This window comes from Nothobranchius furzeri, chromosome 16, assembly GCF_043380555.1.
Source record: "Nothobranchius furzeri strain GRZ-AD chromosome 16, NfurGRZ-RIMD1, whole genome shotgun sequence".
In the NCBI taxonomy this organism is placed as follows: domain Eukaryota; kingdom Metazoa; phylum Chordata; class Actinopteri; order Cyprinodontiformes; family Nothobranchiidae; genus Nothobranchius; species Nothobranchius furzeri.
In genome coordinates, this window is record NC_091756.1 from 3,699,629 (window position 1) to 3,717,541 (window position 17,913).

Sequence of the window (17,913 nt, forward strand, 5' to 3'; positions counted from 1 at the left end):
AACAAGACAGAGTAAAAAATGAGTTTTGTATGTTGTGTAAACTTTAAACAATAATTATTGGTCTTTGTTGGTAGACAGTTGGGTCTTTTAAAGGAGTCTGATCATGCTACTTTAAACCTTCAAGAGCAAAAGTAGGAACAATATATGATCAAATTTATCACTGGCACTGTTAAGATGTAATTTGTCTTAAATATGACTTTTTTTGTCAGCCTGGAAATGAAACGGTTCGACCTAACACATGTACAACAGTGTCTTTGGCAATTCAATTTATTTTTTTAGTGTTAAATAACAACAAGAGTCATCTCGTGGCACTTCACAAAGTAAAACATTTCAATTGAGTTCAGTTCCTTAAGCCAATTAATTACAATTTTCCTATATGAGGAACCCAGCCGATTTCACAAAGTCACTGACTCACAACTCACTAATGATTGAGAAGAAAGAGCACACACACACACACACACACAGCATATAGCGCAAATAGTGTTTCCATGGCTACATTGTGATTTCTTAGTAGATATTCTAATTAGTAAGGGAACTGTCTTTACGACTATAATCCCTGCTGTACACTCCACCTCTATTTACTCCCCCACTCATCCAAACCTGGGCTAGCATCAGAATTTAACCATTAGACGTATCAAAAAAGTCTTAAAAGTAGACAAGGTGTCTGCCTCACGCACTAAAGCTGGGAGCTGGTTCCAAAAGAGAGGAGCCTGATAACTAAAAGATCTGCCTCCCATCCTAAGTTTAGATATTCTGGGAACCACCAGTAGGGCTGCTCAATTAATCGAATTTTAATCACGATTACGATCTGAGTTTTGAACGATTATAAAAAACAAAACAAGCCGATTATTTGCTCCTCCCGCTTGCGCTGCCCTGAGTTGCAAATGAAGCGCTCCTCCCACAGTGTTGACAACTTAGTGACTGTGACGCTATTTCTAGCAGCTTTTCAGACCCCCTTCTTGACTTTTTAACTTAAAAGTACCTAGTGAACACCTGAGAAACATCTCTGGTAACCCTTAGCTACTTTCTGGATAACTGTCATTGACATTTCCTGCAGGTTAGCTAAACACTCCGCCTGCGCTCCGGACCGTTCTTCAGGACATTAGGAAAGGGAATGATGTAGTGATGTGTCAGTCGCTAAAGAAACAGCTCTCGGAGCCGCCCTGCTCCTTGTTGGAGTAACCAGAGTGAGTGACACACACCGCACCTGCGGACTCCTGAGCCGCTAAAAATGGCTAAATGTGCGCGTGCGGCGTGCTAAACACACGTGCAGCTTGCCCCGATTGCTGTGAGACCGGGTTGGGGGGTGGGGGGTGCAGCTGTGGTTGGGACAATTATTACATTAACTGATGGACTTGTAAATAAATAGTTTATAAATAAGGTAGAAATAAGTTCCTCACGCTGATAAATAATAACTAATCTCTCTGAGGACACCGTGTTAGTGCACTCCTACAGCACCTTGACACGACTAAATACGTATTATGCAACATTTTGTGAACATCAATTAATTTGCATTTATTTGTTATAAATGCCACTGTATAATTCTTGCTGACAGTATTTGCAAGATATTGCTATTTGGGTCTGTACTGGTTAGACTTAAATGACTTAAACCAAACCCTTGGGTCATAAACTATGAGCTATAAGTATATTGGTCTTTTTATACTGGGAATCAGGAGTTCTTTTAGTGATCATCTTGTTTCTTATTTTTGTCCTGATTGTGCCCTGAGCAATTTATGACTGAATAAAAACAAATAAAATCAACATAAATTGAAAAATCGTCCTAAATAATTGTGATCTCAATTTCAGTCACCATAATCGTGATTATTATTTTTGCCATAATCGAGCAGCCCTAACCACCAGTAAACCTGCAGTCTGAGAGCGAAGTGCTCCGTTAGGAACGAATGGAACAATCAGATCACTGATGTATGATGGAGCTTGATTATTAAGAGCTTTATATGTGAGAAGAAGGATCTTAAAATCTATTCTGAATTTAACAGGTAGCCAATGTAGGGAAGCTAAGACAGGAGAGATATGATCTCTCTTTTTAATTCTCATCAGAACTCTAGCTGCAGCATTTTGGACAAGCTGAAGACTTTTAACTACATTCTGTGGACTTCCTGAGAGTAATGAATTACAGTAATCCAGTCTTGATGTAATAAATGCATGAACTAGTTTTTCAGCATCACTCCTGGAAAGGATGCTTCCAATCTTAGCAATATTCCGAAGGTGGAAAAAGGAAATCCTACAAACCTGTTTAACCTGGGATTTGAGTGACATGTCCTGGTCAAAGATAACACCAAGGTTCCTTACGTTGTTCTCGGAGACTAATACCATTCGCAGTGTTTTTCCTGGCTCAAACTGAGGCAGAGGTGGGACCATCCTGACCATGCGCCAGCACATGCATACTCTGTGCATTCAACTGCCTTACTTTTTAAAAGGCAAAATATGATGAAAGGCTCAATAATATGCATTAGATTAGTGTTTAGTTCCCTTTTCCCATCTGATATTTATAGTTAAAAATATTTTTAAATATGTGACCTACATTTCAGTAACATGTTAGGTTTGTATTAATAAAACTCATCTTAGTCTAAATAACACATACATATATCCAGTAACATATAATGCATTTCATTAACATGCATTTGTGTTGGAAATGCTAATAACATTTAATTTCTGCTGCTAACAATGTAATGGTGGCATGTCTGTTATGTACGGGTTATGGGGGGTGTTCCATATTGCCTTGGCCCCCAAAAGGCCTTGAAACGGCCCTGGGTGTGTGACTGAGTGTTGAAGGTGATCTGAATGGTATCACATGTATAAATTTGTGTCATTGCATAGTCATTGTGTAGTCATTGTGTAGTCATTGTGTAGTCATTGTGTCGTCATTGATGTAGCCATGATGGAGAACATGCAGTAATAAGATCATTTAGAAAATGTAAAAAATAGAAAGTACCAATATTTCTGTTCAAATCTTGGGAGCATAAGTAAAAATATTGTCAGAAAAATAAATATTCATGTACAGAAACCTGAAAAAGCTACTTAATAAAGTAAATAAATAAGTACTTAGTTACTTCCAGCCTGTTTACTCGACAACAACTTGACTGTTCCCATAATATTTGTTGTCTAAACTTGCACCACACATACAGCGGGATGTGAAAGTTTGAGCAGCCTTGTTAGTCTTTGTGATTTTTCCGTATAAATCATCGGTTGTTACAATAAAAAATTCAGTAAAACATATAATATAAGAGACACACAGTGATTTCTGAGAAGGGAAACAACGTCCATAGGATTTACAGAAAGTGTGCAATAGCTGTTTAAACTAATTACACAGGTGCACCGTTGTCCTTTTAGTGATTCCTAACCCTGCCACGCGGACTGGAACAACAAATGCTGCAGTAACATGAGTTGTAGTCAGGTTCATGAGGAGTCACTGGCTGGAGCGGACTCGAATTTCATACGTCATCCCAAAATAGAAGCTAATATCTTAATATGACATTGAATGAAAAATGTTGTTATAAAACCTCTTAAAAGTTTTTATCACAGAGGAGGCAGCGCTCATCTCTGCCTTCAGTCTGACGGCACGGCGCGGCGCGGCGCAGCGTGCGCTTGTCGAATCAGTATGTGTGTGTGTGTGTGTGTGTGTGTGTGTGTGTGTGTGTGTGTGTGTGTGTGTGTGTGTGTGTGTGTGTGGCACAGCTCCATGACCCCGGCTTTCCACCGGAGCCGTCAGCAGCACGTCATAGCTGCTGATAGGAACCGCTGCGGTCAACAGAACCTTTTCCACCGGAGCCGTCAGCAGCGCGAGTCGGCCGCGTCTCAGGAGCAGCATGTCGCGGCCTTTACGCGCCGGTTCTATTTTCTACGCGCGACGCCTCTGAAACGGGTCAAGTTCGACATTTTTGGGGAAGGAAAGACAGGAAATCGGACGCGGAAATGGAGAGAAGCTCCCGAGATTTTCAGAATAAAGAACGTACTGCCTTCCGGTTGCTTTACTTTAAAAAAGTTACTAACTGTGCGTCCCCGTGAGAAGTTATCACCTAGCTAGCGGTCTCCTTTGTTTTTCAGGTCCGTATTGGCGATTATAAAACGGACAGAACATAAAACACAAACCATGTTGTAGTTTTCTCCTGCTTGTTGTTGTGTTTACTGACAAAGTCACTCGTGTGACTTCGTGCTCGGTCGGTGACAGCTGCTCCCCTGCTGCTTCGCGTCTCGTGGGAAGGGCCAAGCAGCAGTTTACGCGAGCAAGACGTGCTGCTGCAGTAACGTGCTGCTGACGGCTCCCGTGGAAACCCGGGGTGAGCCGCTCCAGTCACCGCGTCTCGTCATCGGCGCTATTTAAACCAATGTTGTAACATTACTTCTGCCCAGCCCAGATGTGCTCACATGTGCCCCCGTGAGCCGTGGTTCCGCTGGAACGCGTCTGACCTCTGACAGACGCACTCTGAACTTCAGATCTTCAGCGCGCTGTGCGGAACATATCTTGCTATTGACAGCGAGCGCAGGTCAGAGTGCTGAAGCTCGGAGCGCATTATTATTATGAAGCCAGGGCACATGCGGAGGACACACACACACACACACCACACACACACACACACACACACACACACACACACACACAAGCAAAATATACTTGTTTTCAATTACATTTATTGGGCCCACTTACTTTTTCTTAGGCCCACCCACAAATGAGTTTCTGGCTACGCTAATGGTGACTTATGACAGACTTCTCTGAGCTCCGCAGCCATTACACTTTTCACCTCGCGCACCCCCTAGCGGCAGGGAATCCCTGCCCTACATGGACAAGCAGGTTCAGAAAATGGATGGATGGATGGGTATTAATACTGAGCTCTGTGATTGGTCCACAATAGTGGTTTGCTTTGCGGTCCAACCAGGGCCCTCTATTCCTCTGGTGGGCGGGATAATGCAACAGAGTAGTACAAGATGGCAACAGCATGTTTGAAACGGCTTTCACGTACATTTTGGACATTTTGGACTTGGGCTTTATTGCAATCTGGAGCCGATAGATGTATTTAAGTCCTTTATTTAGAAGAAAGGGTGTATTTTTGCCTTCTTCAACAGCGGACCGCCTCGTTTACCGACATCCGTTGTGGTGAGTATGTCACATTCATTGTCCAGTAGCATGCGGAGATCGTCTGAAAGACAACGGTAGAACCCGCCCCACAACCAAGTGCCATCAGTGAGCATGGCCAGACTAAATAATACATTTATTTAGTCTGGCTTGCCAGGCTATGACTGAACTAGAGATGTTTTGAAAAGAAGAATGGTCCAAAATACCTTCAACCAGAATCCAGACTCTTGAAGCTTTAGCAGTTAGAGGCTGTTATTTCTGCAAAAGGAGGATAGACTAAATAATGTATAAATTTATTTTTTGTCGTGCCCAAATTTTTGCACCCGCCTAACTTTGTTTAAACTATTGCACACTTTTTGTAAATCCTATAAACTTTGTTTGACTTCTCAAAAACCACTGTGTCTCCTATACGATATGTGTACTGTACGTAACAACAAACGATTTATACAGGAAAACCACAAAGATTGACAGGATTGCCCAAACTTTTGCATCTCACAGCACATTTGCATCTATAAATCTCCTGGAGATGCCTGTGGAAAAGCAACCTCAGAAATGAAGATGAGAAGACCATTAAGCTGAATAAATTAAGCTTTTTCTCCTTGTCTCTGTATTTCAGGAGGTATCCCCACATTGCTCCAAAAAGAACCAATCGACTGACTGATTGTTGACCCTCACCCCTTCAGACTTCTCCTCCGTGTTGGCCAGCATCTCCTGAAGGGCTCGTACTGACAGCGACTGCTCCAGCACAAAAAGGCAGATGGATAAATCTGGAGGCACATTCTGGAAAAGAAAGAATACAACATGTATGACTTGCCGTTAAACAGTTCTTGCTGATGACACAGTCCACTGTCATCAGTAGAGGGCGACACCGTCCTCTGCCGGACGACGCCATCATGGCTAGGGCTGAAACATGTTAGATAAACAAATAAATGGATTACGTACAAAAGCAGTATGAACGCACAAAAGACTTCATGGCCTTAATTCATTGAAGGCAAGAAGAAACCTTGAGCCTGTGGTTGTAAAGGTCAGGGAAACATAAGGCAGAACCATCTAGCATTTCCTCATCAAAGAGCAAGTCCAGGAAAGGTGGTCACATGATGCTGTTTAAAAGTGTGTTTTTTACTTTTACATCATGTCATTAGGTCCTTTAGAGCTGTTTACTCGGCAATCATTGTTGAATCCCGCGCTCGCGATCTCACTGGAGATCACACGAGACCAGCTCTCCGTCTCCTGGGTCCGAATCCCTTAAGCCTGCTGAGGATAACCCAGGTTGATTATTTAATTATTGAACTTGATTAAAACATTAAAAAATCACACTTCTGATTATATATTAGCTCTTAAGCAGAAAAATCCGAAAAGCTCTCTGCTCGTGTCTGCGTGTCTTCCTGCTTCGTGTCATGGGCGAAGGGGATTTGAACTCATTTTGACACCATATGATTATTGCACCAGTGCATGCTGGGAAACCAGAGGTGAGATTGCTTAAAACAGGGAGCAGTTTTCTTTCTTAACATTCGTTTCGATGTCTCACTATGGGATAAGCTCCTCCACGGATTCCTCAGAAGAACTTTCCTCAACAGGCCAATCCTGATTGGCCAGTGATTGTGACGCTCACATCACCTGCTACTATAAGTAGCAAGCATCCCAAAATACGCGTCATTCAACCACCTCTTCTCGCTTTGGTGGTAGCTTATCTCTCAGGTAAGTTAGCTCAACCGCTCCGTCGCCAAACGCTGACTGACTCTGTGGTCACCTTCACCCTGGGTTGCTCTTTTTCTTCCAACTTCTCTGCTTTTGCTCCCAGTTTTTTTTTTTTTTTTAGATATTTTGAAGTTGGGACTATTGGAGATTCTTACCTGCCTTTTTGTTCTTTTATTTTGTTTTTTTGAGACAAAAGAGAAAATAAAGATTTGTTTGCTTCAAACCAGGTGTGATCTCCTGGCGTGTTCTCGGGGTGTTTTGTTCTCCTGCTGGTGACTGATTCATCATCAACTGAATATAAAAGGTTCAGTAACATTGATGATCCATACTTTTATGGGATTTTATGTTTTACCTTTATTAAGTACTGGCAAGTTATTCAAAGTACCCACATAGAAAACGTCACATAAAACAACATTTTCTACAAATCCTGCGTGCTCTCCACCTACCATAGACGGTAGGTGGTACATGGTAGGTGTTCTCCGTAAAGAATTCATTTAACGAAACCGAATAAGACTAACTTTATTAGAAGAGAAAATAGTCTCATTTTGACTCTCTTCACAGATGGCACGGTTAGGAGCAGAGTGTTTTTCTGGTTTGGAGACCAGACCGTTAAGATGTGGAACGCTGATGAAGCACACAAAAATCCAGGCGGAAGAACTTCCGTGTGACGACCTATGTCCTACGCTGCAAAGCTTTTCTTGTACTCTAGCAACTTCCTATTTTACCTCCAACTGCAAGAAAGGCCAGAAACACGATGTTCAGAAACAACTACTTGTTAACAAACCTTAACTGAGTGTTTACTGATAACTTGTTTTGTTACCTGTTGAGAATGTGGCCAAAGCCAGGCTTGGTACGATACGTGACGGCGATGTTCTACCTTGGGTTGAGTAAAACAATGCTTGACACTTTAGATCATTTCCTCTTTAATTAACACAAAAACAGGAAAAGAATGTAATTATTATTATTATTTATACACAACTTAACACACTGACCCGAAAAAAAGACGAGGTATTTTTCCATTGAAAATCATTTTAAAATGTGGAGCTGTCTTATAATCGGGGTCGTGCTATATTCAAGTCAATACGGTATTTCCAGATAATTACGTAGAAGTTATTTCCTGACAGTACAGCACTATCCACACACATGGTATAAGGCGTAGCAACACACAGTGAGGGTAACGTTAGCGACCAGAAACAAAACTTGTCCGTAAGAATATGGATAACAGTCCGTGATCACCCACACACAGCAGCTAGGGACGACCACGCCCACGAGCACCATGCTGCCAAGAGATGAAATGACTGGAGGCAGCATTGCGGTCCTCCCAGCTGCCATCTCCTGGGTCTCTGGCAGGCCTGACCACCATCAGGTTCTCCCGGTACTGCCTGTGAACTCACGTTTCCTTCATCTGAATAGTAAAAGGTGAAGTGTGGCAGTTGGCAGACACAGTGATTGGGTTCCTTGCCACAAAAAACCTTCTCCCAGAGTGTGGGCATGTCTCTTCCATTTCCACGTTTGCCGCATGGCACCCCAGGAAGGTCAGCAGGTTGAAGGGCTCCATTCTGGGCTTGGTTCATCCTGAGGGTATCAAAAACAGCCTGTGCTCACTGTTCCAAGCTCCCTGTACCCCTCAAGCGTGGGCGTCTGAAGATGTTCCTGATGAAGCAGATGGCACAGAAAAAAGCGATTTCAATGCAAACAAGTCTTTCAATTTCACCACTGAACATACAGACATGAAGAAACGAATTTCTTCTGTCCATGACTTGGCCAGGTTGTATTCCTGTAACTGGATTAAGAATCTGATAGCTGTTACCTTTAAGTTTTTATATGAACATTAAAGGTAAAATGTACAGTGCTTAGCATGAATGAGTACATCCCCTTTGACAAGTACGAATCCAATCACTAGCTTAACAAGCAAAAAGATATATATACACATATATAATACATTTTATACTAACTTTTTACACTGATAGCTTTATACCAACCTGTCTCAGTCCTATTCTCTTCCATCCTAACTGCCGCTCTCTGTGCCTCTGCATGAGCTACAATTATCATTATTATTAAGCCCTGATCCAAATTGTTATGCAGTTCTATTTAAGCGTCACAAAGATTCAGTTTTTTGGTTTTCGGGTTAACTCGTGGGTGGCATTGTGTATCTGGGCTCAGAAATCTCAGACACCTGTGATAATTAGTTCACTAGGTGTGCCCAATTAAACGACAAACTGCTAAAGAAGGACGTTCCACATTATTAAGCAGACCACAGTTAGCAACCAATATGGGGAAGCAAAAGGACCTCTCTGCTGCCGAAAAGTGTGAAATAGTTCAGTGCCTTGGACGAGGTGTGACAACATCATACATTTCACAAAAAACTTACGCGTGATCATCGCACTGTCAAGAGATTTGTGGCTGATTCAGAGCGCAGACGGGTTTGTGGAGATAAAGGCAAACTGAGGAAGATTTCTGCCAGATCCATGCATCCGATCAAGAGAGCAGCTGCTAAAATGCAATTATGTAGCAGCAAACGGATATCTGAAGCCGCTGCTGCCTCTGGAGTCCCACGGACATCAATTAGAGTCCTCCAGAGGCTTGCACCTGTGCGTAAACCTCCTGTTCAGCCACCACTAAACAGTGCTCTCAAGCAGAAACGACTGCAGTTGGCAGAGAAATATCTGAAGACTAACTTTCAAACAGCCCTCTTCACTGTTGAGTGTTGTGCGACCATGGATGGTCTAGATGGATGGAGTAGTGGATGGTTGGTGGACGGCCAGAGTGTTCCAACAAGGCTGTGACCCTAGCAAGGAGATGGTGGAGTCATGTTTTGGGCCAGAATCACAGGAAGAGAGCTGGTCAGCCCCTTTGGGGTCCCTGAAGGTGTGACGATGACCTTGGCAAATGATGTTGAGTTTCTGACTGACCACTTTCTTCCCTGGTACAGAAGGAAGAACTGTGCCTTTCGTAATAAAATAATCTTCATGCATGACAACGCGCCATCTTAGCAGGCTACTGATAACAAGACAAAATAAGACTATCTACAGTATGCAGCTAATAGATAATAGAAAGGCTAAAATCAAATACTGTTGTAAAATAAACGTATTAGTGAAAATGAGTCCTTACCCTGTGCGGATCGGTCCCTGGAAATGCTGCTGGCTGGTCACGTCTCGTATTGTCAGCAATCCTTGCATCCCAACACCTGGAAACCCTGTTGTATTGTTGTAACTACAATCTCCACCCACTAGATGTCTCTCTGGTGTTCCTGTTCAACCTTTAATATTCAACCTTTAAGTAACATGAAGTATTAACATGTGTCTTCGATTATTATTTATTATTATTTACTTATCTTCTTTGGTTACTTCTACTCATGTTTTTGAGCTGTTTTAAACTGTGTTCATAGTAACATTTACTCAATATTTATGGTATTTGTGACAAGATTATTCATTCTGATTGCAAATACTACTTAAACTTACTTAATATTGGTATATTTGATACACCCAATTTCAGTGCTTTTAAATCAACTCAAGATGTTTACGTGTAAAAATCTTACACAGATTAAACTGAGTAAGATACAGTATTAGTTTTGCTGTGTACTAAAGGAAGCACACTCCAATCACACGGATTAGTGCGAGTCAAAAGGGTACTAATGGAACAAGGGCTCAAGTATGTTAGGGGACCAGAAGTGAGATAACTAAAAACAAGATGAGGTTATGCTATCAAAATGTGTGGGCTTTTCCAGTCATCAGCTCCTGTAAGTACTCTTCAGCATGTAACTTTGAGGTAATACTTAATCTTTACAGATGTTGTGATTTCCTCGTAAGTATTTTTCTATAGTGTTAGTTACAGTTTTACATGATTCTCAGTAAACCTTGTGGAATCAATGAACTGTTTCCTGGAGTTGTTGGGAATTTTTAAGTTTTACTGAACTAAGTCCATCATCAGATTGCTAAAGTTACATTACATTTAAGTTACAGCTGATTACTTATTGGAACAGGATGGCTACCAGTGATTACTGACTCGGTCAGTTTGACACATGTTGAGTTGAATCATTTATGTAAGTGAGTCATAATAGATTGTGGTTAAAATAAGTAAAAACTGTGTCGTCGTACTCCAGGAGCCCACGTACTGCACCTTTGAGTTAGAGATAGACTCTAGAAAGCAGAGTCTGTTTCCGAAGCCTTCAGCTGCCAGACAGAGTTTCTGTTGCTCCTTTTGGATCGTAGCTGAACATTGCAGGACCACTTCATCATCCTAAACACACAGAAACACAGAAAAGAATGAGCTCCGTTATTTATCAAGGAATATTGGCTTTTCTGTTTGTTTAGAGAATTGTGTGCATGTATCTCTAGACTGAAAGGCAGTCATTTACTAATTTGCTGCTCCTCTGCGAACTACTTTTAATACTGTTAACAATGTTTCCAGCTCAGTGACTTTGTCGGTATTTTCAATGACTTTCCAAATCTCCTTAATGACTATTTTTTACAAAATGCACATAGTGATGTCATCCATCCATTTCCTATACCCGCTTATCCTCGCAGGGTAGCGGGGGGGCTGGTGCCTATCTCGAGCAGTCTCCAAGCATGCAGGCGGGGCAGGTTGCTAGTCCATTGCAGGGCAACACAGAGACACACAGGACAAACCATCAAGCACACACACACACACACACCTGCACACACACACACACATCTATGGCCAATTAACTTGACACTCATGTTTTTGGACTGTGGGAGGAAGCCGACTCGATGGGCAATGTCACAAATATAAGTACAGCAAGTATATTACACACAGATGCTGGTCATAAAATTAGAATATACTGAAAAAGTTCATTTTTTCAGTAATTCCATTTAAAAGTGAAATATTAGAGTCATTCATTACAAACAGACTGATATATTTCAAATGTTTATTGTTTTAATGCTGTTGAGCATTTTTGGCACTGAACTACTTCCGCTATTCTTCAGCTATTAAAGCAAATTTGGTATCAAAGCATTCTGCTTTTGCTGGCTATGACTTTTGGTTAGAGCTGGGCATCGATTCAAATTTACAGAATCGATTTGATTCTGATTCTCAACGATTAGAATCAATTATCACGATTTGATTCGATTCGATATATCGGGTCAGCAAACTCCTCTTTTTTTTGCTGTTACTTTAATTACAGTGCAACATATGTTGTGCGATGAAAAAAAGACTCTCTATGTGATCAACTATTTTTAGACGTAGCACTCGTGCGACATCATTTCAAGTTACTTTTCCCCCAAAACTTTATTGAACAAAGGTAAGGAGCTTGTTATTGCGTAAGGAAGAGGACTTTTACTGGTGCGCGATGTGCTAATAGGTGCCGTGGAGGAAAACAGCGAAACCAACAAAGACGCAAAGGCAGAAACGGTCCAAAGTTTGGGATGAAAAGTGAAACGAGCAGATTAGCTAATGCTAGCGGGAATCTGAAAAAAATGATGGCTGTGAAACTAAGAAAATCTAAACTCTACAAGCGGAAAAAAGTCCCAATCATCCTGTTTATTCTTAGCTGTCTGCAGCGCTATGTAGCAAAACCGCAGCCGCCAGGTTGCTGGTTCAAGTCTGCTCCATACGCCGCAGCAGGAGTATGGCAAGTCACTGTACCATTTAATCCACAAACATAATTTAAAACAGATTATTGCTAACATGTACATAATAGATCTAAGAAATAAAACGTTGGATTTAATTGACAAAGTTAAGGCAATCTTTTCCACAAAACTTGGTCAATTAAACATAAATCAATATGGTTGTTATCTGCAATTTCAATGGTGATGTATACCAGAAGTGAAATTGTTATATAAAAGCAACAGCTTTCCTTTCATTGTCACTATTTAACACCATTAATTCGAATTTAAACACTTTGTTCATTGTATTAACTGTATTGCTTTAGGTTCAATTGACAATATTAATTTCAATTTAATGGCACAATTTACATTGTTTTGGACCTAATTAATTTGATTAATTATGATTTAATGAAGTTTCATCTATATGCTTAATGTTTAGGTATCATCAAAACAAGTCTAGAAAAATTCCTGAGTTGTCATCTATACATTGTAATTAGGTGTTTGGAACTTAAGAGGTCTTCAGCAAAAGGTCCAAAACTTAACTACAGTACAGGTGATACAGGTGACAACTCGAGAACCGTTTTACACTTGCTCACGTTACCATTTATAACATTCAAGATCCTTGCCCTACAATAGAAAACTCTTTTACACCAAAGCTTACATAAAGTAAAGTAACCATTCCATTATAGTAGTAGAAATTAAATGTTATTAGCATTTCCAGTACCACTGAACATTTTAATGAAAGACATTAACACAGGAGCAGAGCAGCCCAATGGCTGACAACTTTAATGAATATCCACATTTTCTGGACATGCCAAGTCAGGTAGGCTTCATGATTTTCCTTCATTCAATAAAGTGGATGTCTGATATCATCAATAACACTGCTGATTTATAGTAGTTTAAAATTATTTCTCTTTATTTAAGCTGGATATTGAGTTTGGAATAAAGTACTGGTAATCAGGCGGTGGGAAGTCAGCATCATTCCAAAACAGAAAACCGTGGCTACCAATGGAGGGAGGTGATGGAAGACTAAGCAGATGGTGTGTGTCCATCCAGTCTGGTTACAATGATTTATGCAAACATAGACCAAATGTTTAAACTACAGTTAAAGCTGAAACACTGCAAGAATTGTGATACAGGGCTAAATGCACTGGCATGAGAATAGTAATAATAATATATAGTTATAATTAGCAAATTGTCCTACTGGTTTATTGTTTCTCTAAATCTGAAAAAAGATGAGTGATAGAGAAGATAATGATATAAATTGCTGTAAATAAAAGTCAAAAGTCAATTTGTACTAATTTTACTGGGAAAAAGTCTCGCCCATGTTGAAAGGAGGATTCCATTTAAACTACTTTTCTCCTCAGTTTTGGATTTTGTGTGTCTTCCTTTTCAAAATGGCTGCTATTGGACATCGTTAGCCGTTTACCGCTCCAGACTTCATGGTTGCAAAGCCAATTATATCTCTGTTTTTTAATTTAATTTATTTTTATTTTTTTTTTGCAAGGACTATAATTTGTGATTATTTAGACATTTGAGCTAGTGTGGTGTATAGGCTTGGGCGGTACCCAAATTTTAATACCGTCTAGCTTCCTCCACATTTCACCAAAGTGTACGATTTTACCGGGACTAGTTTAAAGGGGCATTATGGAAGTGTGACAGCCAGAACATGTGTAGAAATAATAAATATCTTCTTCATACGTTCTCCTGCAATGCCCTGGTCCTGTAGAATGAGCCCTGGCATTTTTACTGTGAGAGATGCTCGGGTCGAGCAGGCTGCTTCATGCGCGTTCACGCTCAGGCATCGCCCGTAGCATTTGCTATCCGTAGCTTTAGCAGCAGAGAGAGAGGCAGTGCCACTTTGTCGCTGTTCCTAACGCCTAGTGACAAAGCTAGCTACATTTCTGAGGACCCTTAGCTACTTTCTGTAGAACTTTCTTCTAGATATTTCCTGCTAATTAGCAACAAAATAGCCATTTTCACTCCGAACCGTTCTTTGAACGTTGTTTCAGCTGTCATCAAGGATATAAATGTTACGGATACCGTGAAAGCTACTAGTGTAGCTCACCTTGTAAGTTTTCTGACTCCCATGCAGAAGACCTGGATTCAATTCTGGATGTGAACATAGTTTATTTAGAGTTTATTTTTTACATTAATGGTATATTTTTACAGTAAGACGCCCAAATTTTTATTTGAGACTCGCCGAACGGCATTGAATTCACAGATAAAAAAGATGTGGGTTCAACTTTCATTTTGGAACAATTTTTCAAGCAAGGGAAGGGAATGATCTGAGCATGCAGGAGGACTGACCCATCATAAACCTTTGTCGGCTGTGCTGAAGAGAAAGGTACAGAACCAAAGTATTTAATTAATTAGCTGTGCGTTCTCCTGTCCTCTGTCCTCCGGGCCACACACACACACACACACACACGGGACTGTCTCAGCTGGTATTTTCGTTAAGGAGTGTGCACGTACAGCATGCGCGCCTCGTGCATGAGCCTACTATTGAAGCTGCCGTTACGCTTTTGGCCTGAGGGGGCAATCGCGAGCATAAAAATTCTAAAGTCCGAAAAGTCCCTTTAAAAACGATGACGTAGGCCTCAAATGGAATTACCAAGCTGTTTGGACAATCTCCATTACGAAACTGAATAACAAACACTAAAACAACAACATAACACACATACCATTAACACCTTTTTTTTAAACGCAGCTTATAAAAAGATTTTGCGCCTAAAAAAGCAGCTTTTTCGGCTTCAGCCTCCAAATGCTGAAAACCCGCTTCAATGAGCACGACACACGGGTACTTTGGTGCTAGTTGCGGCATCTGGGGAAGGCTGACAGCTCATTGTTCACCAGAAACGTGCGTTGTTGTCTTTTAATAACAGGCTCCTAATAGAAAGGTGCTATTTCAGCTGTGGTTCACTCCTCTGTGGTTCTGACGGAGCGTGCATCTTTCGTGGTCATCTTTTGTTCACACAAATGACCTAATCAGTGTTTTCCTGCCCTCTAAGTTTGATTCGAACCAGCAGAATCCTCCTAAACTGCAGACGTTGTGTTGTTTTTAGACACCAGTCAGCTAAAGCGCGAGCTGCCATTTGTCTCTCGGCCCGCTGTCCTCCGTGCTGTCACATGGTGACATCACATTCATAAACGTTATGGAAAGTCTCCCAAAGTTGAACAAAAACATTTTTAACTATTTAATTAAAACCAAAAATTCAACCATGCTTCTGTTTTCTAGATGAAATAACTTTTATTTACCTTTTTTATTTATTTTGGCTTTCATTTTTTCTAATCCTTGTCTCCTGCATGCACTGTCTTTTTCATGATGGTACTGGAACTGACACCATTGCTATATCTCAGTACTGGCTGCATACGGCAATACCGCCTAAGCCATGTGGTGTAACATTACCAGTTACTTTGTTGCTTTTGATCTCTTATTATTCATATTTTTTGCCTTGTCTTGCAGGCAGGAACCACCACTCTGCATAAACTCGGAGACATGAGGGACCTAATCACAGAAGATCTGTGTCAGCAACTTGAAGAGCTCAACTAATCTGTATATCATCACTGCCAGGATGGTGACCCTTCTGGTAAATGATGGGATGACATGTGCCTTGGACAAGTTATTTAAGCTCTACCAAATTGGCATTTTGACCTGTCCACCCCAGCGTTGACCTTTGTCAAATATACTGCTCACAAAAATTAAAGGAACACTAAAGAAACACATTAGATACACCAGATCTCGATATGAAGTTGGATATCTATACAAATAAGGACAGGGCAATGTGTTAGGAACAAAAGGATGACAAGTCTTTTAATGAAAATAGAAGTTATCAGCCTACAGAGGGCTCAGTTGTGTAGACACCCTAAAATCGGAGTAAAATGAAGACGTGGCAGGCTAGTCCATTATTTCAAAAACTTAATTTCTGCAGCTAAATATACTTTTCAGTATCTTGTGTGGCCCCCAGGAGCTTGTGTGCATGCTTGACAACGTCGGGGCTCCTAATGAGACGGCGGATGATGTCTTGTGGCATTTCCTCCCAGATCTGTGTGAGGGCGTCCCTGAGCTCTTGTACAGTCTGAGGAGCAACCTGGCGCCGCCTAATGGACCGAAACATAATGTCCCACAGATGTTCTATTGGGCTTAAGTCAGGGGATCGTGAAGGCCATTCAGTTGTTTCAGTTCCTTCATCCTCCAGGTGCTGCCTGCATACTCTTGCCACATGAGGCCGGGCATCGTCCTGCATTAGGAGAAAACCAGGACCTGCTGCATCAGCGTAGGGTCTGACAAAGGATTCATCTCCATACCTTATGGCAGTCAGAGCACCATTTCTAGGCAGTAGAGGTCTGTGCGTCCCTCCATGGATACGCCTCCCCAGACCATCAACTGACCCACCACCAGACCTGTCATGTTGAACGACGTTGCAGGCAACATAACGTTCTCCTTGTCTTCTCCAGACTCTTCCACGTCTATCACAGGTGCTCAGGGTGAACCTGCTCTCGTCTGTCAAAAGTACAGGGCGCCAGTGGCGGACTTGCCAATTCTGGTGTTCTTGAGCAAATGCCAGTCGAGCTCTACGGTGCTGGGCAGCGACACAGGGCCCACTACAGGACGTCGGGCCCTCAACCATCTTCATGAAGTCTGTTCCTGATTGTTTGGGTGGAGACGTTCACACCAGTGGCCCTCTGGAGGTCATTCTGTAGGGCACGAGCAGTGCTCAGCCTGTTCCGCCTTGCACAAAGGATCGGTCCTGCTGATGGGTTGTGGACCTTCTACGGCCCTGCCCAGCTCTCCGAGAATAACCGCCAGTCTCCTGAAATCTCCTCCATGTTCTGGAGATTGTGCTGGGAGACACATGAAACCTTCTTGCTGCAGCACGCGTGGATGTGCCATCCTGGAGAAGTTGGACAACCTGTGCACCTTCTGTAGGGTTAAGGCATCGCCTCATACCGCCAGTAGAGAGCCAAAACCAGCACGAGTGGAAAACCAGCCGAAACAGACCCAGAGGGAGAAACTTGAAATGACCTCTACATGTTGAACCAGTCCTGTTTTGAGGGTTTTGTAATTGTTGCCACTTTAGTGCACCTGTCGTTACGTCCATGAACACCAATACAGCTGAAAGTGATTAACAATGCCCTCAGCCGCTTAATGACCAGGAAATTATCAGACAGGTTTAACAGCTTTTTAAAACAGTATTATTAACTGTATTATTTTTTAACTGTATTATTAAAACAGCAGGAACAATCATTGGTGCCCAGCTGCCCTCTGTCCAGGAACTGTACATCAGCAGGGCCAGGAGAAAGGCAGGGAATATTGTCCAAGATGCCACACATCCGGCATCTACTCTCTTCCATCTCCTCCCATCTGGCAGACGCGATAGATCGCTGTACACAAAAACCACCAGACACAAGAACAGTTTCTTTCCTTCAGCCATGTCTCTCCTGAATCTGTAGATTCTTTAACCATCCTTTTATTATAGTTTTTAATACTTATTCAGTACGCTTATGGATATGTGTGTGTGTGTGCGTGTGTGTGTGTGTGGGTATGTATATATGTAT

General features: G+C 41.7%; 1 protein-coding gene across 3 annotated transcripts in view; it reads right to left on the reverse strand.

Annotated features, from left to right (window-relative positions):
• The window catches only part of ryr2a (ryanodine receptor 2a (cardiac)), a 710,821-nt gene that overhangs the window by 667,785 nt on the left and 25,123 nt on the right, over nt 1-17,913 (reverse strand). For all 3 annotated transcript variants that reach the window (XM_070545357.1, XM_070545356.1, XM_070545355.1), the window contains exons 2-3: nt 10,910-11,029; nt 5,768-5,872 (exon numbers count right to left, since the gene is read on the reverse strand). In XM_070545357.1, the coding sequence (XP_070401458.1) occupies nt 5,768-5,872; nt 10,910-11,029 (225 nt within the window). The remainder of the gene's footprint in view (nt 1-5,767; nt 5,873-10,909; nt 11,030-17,913) is intronic.